Raw genomic sequence first — 8,509 nt, forward strand, 5'->3', positions numbered from 1 at the left:
TGTAATTTATAATTCATGTGCTTATCAATTGTAATGGGGAATTTGACAATTCTATCCCTTTTGGATGTTTTAGGGCTTATCAATTGTAATGTGCTCATCAATTAAATAATCCAAATTTGTTAATCTATAGTGATGTACTGTTGTTATAAACAATTTTTCACGAGGGGGGCTCACTTCACCCAAAAAACACTTTTTAAAAATTTAAACAATCAATTGTCTTATATTAATTAAATAAAAATAAAATTTAATTGATATTAATAAATATATTTTTTAGTGAAAGACTAAAGTCGAGAAATTAAATTTCTCATTGCCAAAAATATTATAATTCCAAATTGATGGATCCTGATGTTGAACGTATGTCTTCGACCCTGTAAAGTGGATAACAGAAAGAGAATCGGTTACGGCGGAAGTCCGAACCCCGTGACCGCTCTGAAGCTCTAGTCAGTTGGTTGTTTTGCCAAGTAATTTATAGATTGGTTAGGATTAGTCGTCCCTCCGGACGTATGGATTCATATCTTATTTATAGTGTTTTCAGCGTATCAGCTTCCTCTTGGCCGATGTGGGACTTTCTAGAAATATTATTAACTTTTAGTCAGAGGATGTAGGATTAGTAATTTCTAGCCAGAAAAAATATATCAAATTTTACTTTAGTGATAGATTTGAAACAAAATAAAAAAATTGTGCTTTTAAATGCCCGCAATGCCCGCTTTTAAAGATCGTGATTCAAATGAAACTTCATATAAAAAAAAAAAGGGGAACACTGAGTGTGCAGATATTTGTCAAAAGGCAGACTCAGTTCTGTTATTATTGTCCCACTCCCATATAACCTTGCAACTATGTGCATGTTTTTCATTGTTTAAAGTATAATCTTCTTGAGATAGAATCCCTCTCGTGAAGACGGCAATCTGGGAAGCAAACCCCGGTTCCACATCTGCAGAACCACCAACGCCAGTGAACTCGACGCTGTAATTGTTTCGTCCGGCTAATTCAGTCGCCTAGTTATTGAACTGCTCTCTAGTCCACTCAAATTTGTGATCATGGTTGCGAAATTTGCAAGATTGCGACTCTGTTTTCTCATCTGGATCTTCTTCTTGGTTTGTAAGAGTAGATCTTTGGAGAATCACATTATATTCGTAGTTCGGGGTAGAAACGATAAGAATCTTTGGACGAAAATAACTTAACGCAACTCTTTGTATACCCTTACATGCCCAACTCTTTGTATACCCTCTAATATCAATTGTCCCCTTTTTCACTTCTTCAATCTTAAACCTCACTCTATCCAATAAGCCAATACAAACAGATACACATTTCTACAAGTTATCTATTGCAAACAAAGGCCTTCAAATCTTCTTCAATAACCAAAATGTACAACCAAAAGATAGATTGCAAGGATATATGTAAGGAACTGTCACTGACTACTGAGTCATAAGTCTTCAAGCAACCAAAAGAAAAATCAATGAAGGAAAGTTCATTAATTATCAAGTACTTACAGAAACATCAGTTGTAAGCCGTGGTAATTTGTTGTAAGGACGATGAGAAAATGCAGAGACAAACTCAATAACACAATATGCCCAAGGATCGCACCAGATCACTAAAAAATATTGAAATAGAAACATAAAAAAAAATTAAAATCAATCGATTAAAACCTAAAAGAAATTAGTTGTAATGAAAAAAGCATCGCTGTTGACCTCACAATCGATTCCCAAGGCAGTAATTTGAACTTCGAGCACCGCTGAAGAGAAGAGAAGAAAATCAAGGGCATAGAGAAGAGAAAAAATAGTTGATTGCTGAATCGATTAAAACATTTCCATTGTCTGAATCATCGATGAATCGCTGCATTTGTATGGCTGAAAAGGAAAAAAAACAGTCAAAATGAAAGCATCGTTAAATCGCTGTATCTGTATGCCTTAAAATGAAAAAAATGCGATCAAATTGCTGAAAGAGATTTAGAAATTTCCATTTTCACCCTTAATATATGTAGAGACCCTTTAAACCGCTGCTATATACCTATGAAATTAAAACCCGCCTCCATTATTTAAAACCATCACTGTCAATTTGCCGATAAAACAGTTTTTTGGCGTAGTGATTTCTCAGTCTAATTAAGAAATAAAAACCATACAAAATAATTCAGTTTTTATAATCTAACAGATTCATAATTTCTAATTTTTAAACAATTTCCATCTCAAAATGAGATTAAAACGATTTTTCATTTTAGAAAAGAACCAAACCAAACAGAACTACTGTTCAGTGGCAAATTAATTTAAATCTGTTCGCGTGAAAATATTTCCAAGCTCGAATCTTTGAATTTATAGATGGGTACTGTGTGGATCGATGCTTTAACCGGTTCGGTCCGAAAAGTTGAACAGGGTTTGATTTATCTAAATTAAAACATTAATCTGGAGGTTAAGAAACCCATGCGAGATTAATATTTGAACTACTCCTACTCCTAAATTAACCAACCGCGGGGGTTGGGGATAGAAAAGCGCAGGGCTTTGAAGTTTGTGTTTGATTGATAATTTGAGTTGTGTCGAATACAAACCTAAAGCTAGCTATTTATAGGGAACAAACCCTAAATAGAAAACCTAGTCTAATGAGATACAATCTCTTATTTAGATAAATACTAAGCTAAATAACAAAGATAATGACTAAAAATAAGATAATGACTAAAAAAGATAACTATTAAGCTAAGATAGGAACAAAAGGATAGTTGATGGCTTTTGGGCTCAAAAAACCCGAATTAGCCCATATGAGCTCTTTTTGGGCCAGTGTAAACAATGCCCCCCACGTCTTTTTAGCTGAATATCAAGAAAGGTGAAAAGACGTAGTTTATCACATGTCATAAATCATTTAATAATCGGTCTCCTAAACCGAAAATTAAATTAAATTATCGGCATTTGTCTTGAGCGATTGTAACTATATGAAAATTGATCGGTCTTGGTGTCATAAAATTTGAGAATTAAATGTTTGACCGATCATAATGTAGAACATGGACAACTAATTATCCAATCGGCCAATTTCATTCAGTTGTGAGTAAATGTGTGTAGCCGATCAATCCAAATTGCTTCCAAGATATTTCTATTCGGTTGTTTATTTAGAAGGTCAAGGATGCTTATTTTCTTCTCTGTTTTCATCACATAAGATTTTCATCTTGACATGTGGACACTTAGTGGACCTTGAAAGCCATAACAACTTTTTCTGATTTAACCAAGGAATGCATTTTGGCCGATTATAACCATCTGACACCACTTCGCAATTTGGCCGTGTAAATTTGACAAAAATTAATCTCCACTCTTTAATCAGTCATGAATATTGTACTCTGCTTGTTGACGAGTTTTCCACTTTAAACTGTGACATATATCACAAATTCCATGAACTCTCTCTTTAAGTCATTTAATCGGCATATTTTGACTCGTCCTTCAATTGTATGCCGATTTAGATCACCTCTGCATATGGTTATGAAATTGGTATGTGACCTTGAGGGGCGAATGAAAGTTAGGTCGCGGATATAGTCATTTGGCTTCTTCTCATGTACTCGGTTCAGATGCCCAACTTTAAAGTCGACGGTCGTTGTCTCAGCGGGGGGTGCATTGGTCCCCTTTTGCAGCTGTAACACGACAGTCATTGTCCCAACGGGGGGTGCGTAGTTCCCCATGCAGCTGTAACCCTGACTTGTCACCCTTTGTCATGATCGTTTCCAAGTTTGAGTTTGAATCGCCTGACGATGTGCTTCCAACTTTGAATTTTTGTCACGTAATACTAGTCCCCAATTTTTTATTAATAATCGGCCGCTTAGACCGAATTTTTCTCGTGTATCCTGAATGTTTCACTTCGGCAGATTTTCTTTTGCCATGACGTATAATCAATCGGTCTTATAAAAATCGTCATGTTGGCGATTAATATCTTTTGTATCAATTGGAGCCTTTAATAACATGTCTGGATCAGATAACAGGTTAATGTCCAGGTGCATGGCGATCACGTGAGCATGTAACCTATTATAGAATATAATGGCCAAGTTGCATGGTAAAAGCCATATTCATCAATCACCTTTGCATGAAAAGTCAATCCACGAACATTCGTCCACTCTTTTCATTTTGAATGGCCATCTTATTTGTCATTAAATTTTCCAATTCAATACCATAATTGACTAGTAGCACTAATTGGTCACAGCACAATATATAAGCAGCCGATTTATGCCATCACCAATAAAGATTATTTGGATCGGCCATGTGATCCCCATATATACTCATACATGGACGAGACAAATTATAGACTGGCCCAACCATTTCACTAAAATTCTTTAAATAAATCGGCAACATTTGTCTATGAATTCATTTAAATTACCTTGATCGCCCATTTGACGTAAAAATCTCAATCTTAGCACACCGTGATTGCGCCATCCTTTTCCTTTCGCAATAATTTTAGAGAGATCGCCCAATTTAATCACCCAATGTAATCGCCCATGATCGTCCAATTTTAGATTGTCACCCTTGCTCGGCCAATACCCCATAGACTCCGAGTCCATTTAGTGTTTGGAGAAACTCGGCCCTTGTATTGGTATTCTCGACAATACGTCGCCTTCATAAATTTTTTGCCAATGATTTCATAAACACATGTTAAACTACCAAAATCCACCTTTATCTCCCTTTGAATGACCGTGTGACCATTCATCACTGTTTTGATGGCCTCACCCATCTGATGCATCGCCCATCAAGTACCCGCCGATTTTTGGGCTATCTCATCACACTTGTGAAATCGGCACGTGACCTTAAGGGGCGAGTGGGAGGTAGGTCGCGGACATAGTCATTTGTTCGCTCCTCATGTACTTGGTTCGGATGCTTGACTACGAGGTCGACGGTCTTTGTCCCAGCGGGGGGTGCGTAGGTCCCCATGCGGCTGTAACTCGACGGTCATTGTTCTAGCGGGGGGTGCGTAGGTCCCCAGGCAGCTGTAACCCTGACTTGTCACCCTTTGTCATGATCGCCTCCAAGTCTGAGTTTGAATCGCCTAACGATGTGCGACCTACTTCGGTTTGGACTCGGCTATGTTAACAAGTGCACCTGTAACTTTCCTTCATCGTTCCGGTTTTTGTGCTCACCATAAACGCGTCCCCAGTGGAGTCGCCAAAAGATGTTCGCGTGAAAATATTTCCAAGCTCGAATCTTTGAATTTATAGATGGGTACTGTGTGGATCGATGCTTTAACCGGTTCGGTCCGAAAAGTTGAACAGGGTTTGATTTATCTAAATTAAAACATTAATCTGGAGGTTAAGAAACCCATGCGAGATTAATATTTGAACTACTCCTACTCCTAAATTAACCAACCGCGGGGGTTGGGGATAGAAAAGCGCAGGGCTTTGAAGTTTGTGTTTGATTGATAATTTGAGTTGTGTCGAATACAAACCTAAAGCTAGCTATTTATAGGGAACAAACCCTAAATAGAAAACCTAGTCTAATGAGATACAATCTCTTATTTAGATAAATACTAAGCTAAATAACAAAGATAATGACTAAAAATAAGATAATGACTAAAAAAGATAACTATTAAGCTAAGATAGGAACAAAAGGATAGTTGATGGCTTTTGGGCTCAAAAAACCCGAATTAGCCCATATGAGCTCTTTTTGGGCCAGTGTAAACAAAATCATACAGTTCGCTTCGGTTCTATTTAAATATAACAACTATAAATGTTAAATTCCTGCTGCAATCTTGTGGAACAACTATGAAAAATAGAACAAACGGACGTTGTCTAGGTCTGTACCAAAATAACTCTATATGGTAGAATCAATAACAGATGTGGCACAAGGAACTGTAACCTGTTGAAAAGGTTCATTCAATATCATGAGACCCACTTTTTTCATTCCATTTCCAACTACAAAGCATGCATTTTCACTTATGAAAGAATTCGACTACAAGACTTTTAGATTACACCAACCAGATAAAGCCTACTGCAATTCAAACCTAAAACCTAACAGAAAAGTACATAAAGGCGTTCAGCAGAAATCATGAGATTATATTGCAACTACAATTTATAATATTAAGAACACCATATCAAAATAATTAACAAGTTAGCACCATCTGCTTTGTTAAGAAAAACTAACCTCTCCAAGTAGCCACAGAAATAAGAATCGTCCTGGAGAACCTCCATGACCACGCTACACCATATTTGCTCATGAGTCATGAAACTCATGACCCGTAAATGAAATTGATAGCTCGTTAGAAATATCATTACCTTTGTCAAGTAATGCTAGGCTCTCAACATGCCTATAAGCAAAAGGAGGCCTGCTATTCTTTTCTTTGCTCAAAGCCAGTAGATTTTTTATCCGTCCATTTAAGTTATAGGAGGTTAAGCGTTGCCCTCTACAAAAATGAACTAATATTTCACCATTATTTCTAAACCCAAGCACATTAGATGATCCCCTCCACAATTTTCCAACTCTAGCTAACTTCAACCATTCACCAGTCCCATACTCTTTCATCACCCATATGTCGTTCTCATAAATATTATTTCGAATAATGACTGCAATGGATGATTCTCCAAATGCTTTGATTTGAAAATTCCATTTGTTAAAATTTTCCAAACATTCAGCGGGCAATGATATATCTCCAAACATCTCATCACTTAAATCAAACACCAGCACCAACTTCCTAGTTAACTCATAAGGATGCCAATAAAACTTACCATCGACGAAAGTTGAAGGGCGTATAGAAAACAGTTGATTTCCATAGCTGATGGGAGGAACATCAGTGATTTTCTTCCAAGTATTAGAATTGAGTGAATAGAGAACCACATCTATAGTAGAGGTAGAATACTGAGCCACAAACAATTTGTAATCATTAAATCTTGAATCAAAGCCAAACCCCAATAATTTTGAGTGAATTGAAGAGTAACTCGAATCTAGAAGGGGAAAACTAGGGTCAGGTACGAGCAAATATTTTCTAATGGAAGGGTTCCAAATGACAAATTTATATATGTTGCGGTTAAAGTTGCTATTCTTTTTATAGAAATAAGAGAGGCAAACAAGACCGTTACTCGAGCCGACCACTTCACAAGCGTCGGCTTGGTTGAAGAGTGGTTGTACGGATAGGTATTCATCGAAATCTTTGTTGTCGAAATGCATAGAGTACCGATACTCCAACTTATCAGGGTGAAGCAGAAAAATGTAATGGTGATGTTTGTTTGATGAGAAAGTATTGTGATTTTGGGTAGAGATGAAATGAGGGGTTCTGATGATAGAATTCCACAATTTGCAGACACAGGTGAATTTCAAAATGGACTTGACAGGCAATTTGCTTAATATTTGAACTATAACCTCTTCAGGTAAGTATTCTGACATCTCAGTTTTTTTCATTTTCAATCTCTCAACTTAATTCAGAATATATAAATACAAAAAGCATAATACCTTCCAAGAACTCTGTAATGTCATTGAGATTATCAAAACCTACTTTTATGAAACAAAAATTGGTCCACCGGAGGAGCTGGCGTCCGCCCTTCTTCCCGTCGACGTGGTTTAGGGTTTCTATTTTAGAAAACCCATTTCAGACCCATTTCATAGAAACCAATTTCAATTAATTTTTGATTTTAAGAAAGAAACAATGAACACCCAGTTGTTTATCGGGCATCCTTCAACAGTACATGCTCCTAATTTGAAGAGCCATCGCTGAAACAAGTATAAGATTGATCCTCAGGCTTGTCGATAATGTGGGATTCAGTCGATAAGGCGAGGACGGTGGAGGAACTGGCGTCGGCGGAAGAAGTGGTGCCGGTGGTAGTGGTGCGGACTGATGGACAAAGCTTTTGATACGACTAGTTTCGCATTACGTACTATGCACGTGGCTCGTAACGTAATTTGTCAATGAATATATTAGTACGTTTATTATAACTAGTTTCGCATTACGTGCTATGCACGTGGCTCGTAACGTAACTCGCCAATAAACATATTAGTAAATTTATTATAAGTATATCAATTTTTTATTTATAATTAATATTATATTAGTTAAGAATTTTTGTAAAAGTAAATATAATATATTCGGTTGTTAAATTTTTTTCCATACTGAATTTATTCTCCTTTTGGTTTTATAATAACCATAATTAAATAATTAACTTAATTTTATTAATAATATTTTTAAAAATAATAAGATAGAAATTTAAATAATATTATATTGACCAAATATAATATTTTAATTTTGTAGTTTAATCAAATTAAAAGATAGGTAATCCTACTATTTTGGAGACAATTTAGTCATTTTTTACATACTAAAAACTAAATTAGAGATAATTTAGCTACCAGGACTTTAATTATAATAGTGATTAATTAAATAACTAATTATTTAATGACTATAAAACCTTTATTTAGTAGTAAACTGAAAAGGATTATTCAGTAAATTTGTCTGTCCCCCCCCCCATCCGTGCTTTTATATATAGTATAGATTATTAATAAATATATATATTTGGTTATTAATTTTTTTTCATACTGAATTTATTCTTTTTTTGGTTTTATAATAATAATTAAAT

At 35.7% G+C, this 8,509-nt stretch overlaps 1 protein-coding gene across 3 annotated transcripts; it reads right to left on the reverse strand.

The window, feature by feature from the left end:
* Positions 1 to 767: 767 nt before the first annotated feature.
* On the reverse strand, positions 768 to 7,828 carry LOC126674909 (F-box/kelch-repeat protein At3g06240-like). Of its 3 annotated transcripts, none has more exons than XM_050369454.2 (3): positions 6,096 to 7,828; positions 1,694 to 1,847; positions 768 to 1,591 (listed from the first exon to the last, which is right to left on the reverse strand). In XM_050369454.2, exon 1 carries the CDS (start codon positions 7,344 to 7,346, stop codon positions 6,165 to 6,167), a length of 1,182 nt encoding a protein of 393 aa, XP_050225411.1. In that variant the 5' UTR covers positions 7,347 to 7,828; the 3' UTR covers positions 768 to 1,591; positions 1,694 to 1,847; positions 6,096 to 6,164. The 3 variants fall into 3 exon arrangements, with proteins under 3 accessions (XP_050225411.1, XP_050225410.1, XP_050225409.1); XM_050369453.2 differs by having other exon boundaries at positions 1,689 to 1,847; XM_050369452.2 differs by having other exon boundaries at positions 768 to 1,847.
* Between the last annotated feature and the right edge of the window lie 681 nt (positions 7,829 to 8,509).

This window comes from Mercurialis annua, linkage group LG3, assembly GCF_937616625.2.
Source record: "Mercurialis annua linkage group LG3, ddMerAnnu1.2, whole genome shotgun sequence".
Taxonomy (NCBI): domain Eukaryota; kingdom Viridiplantae; phylum Streptophyta; class Magnoliopsida; order Malpighiales; family Euphorbiaceae; genus Mercurialis; species Mercurialis annua.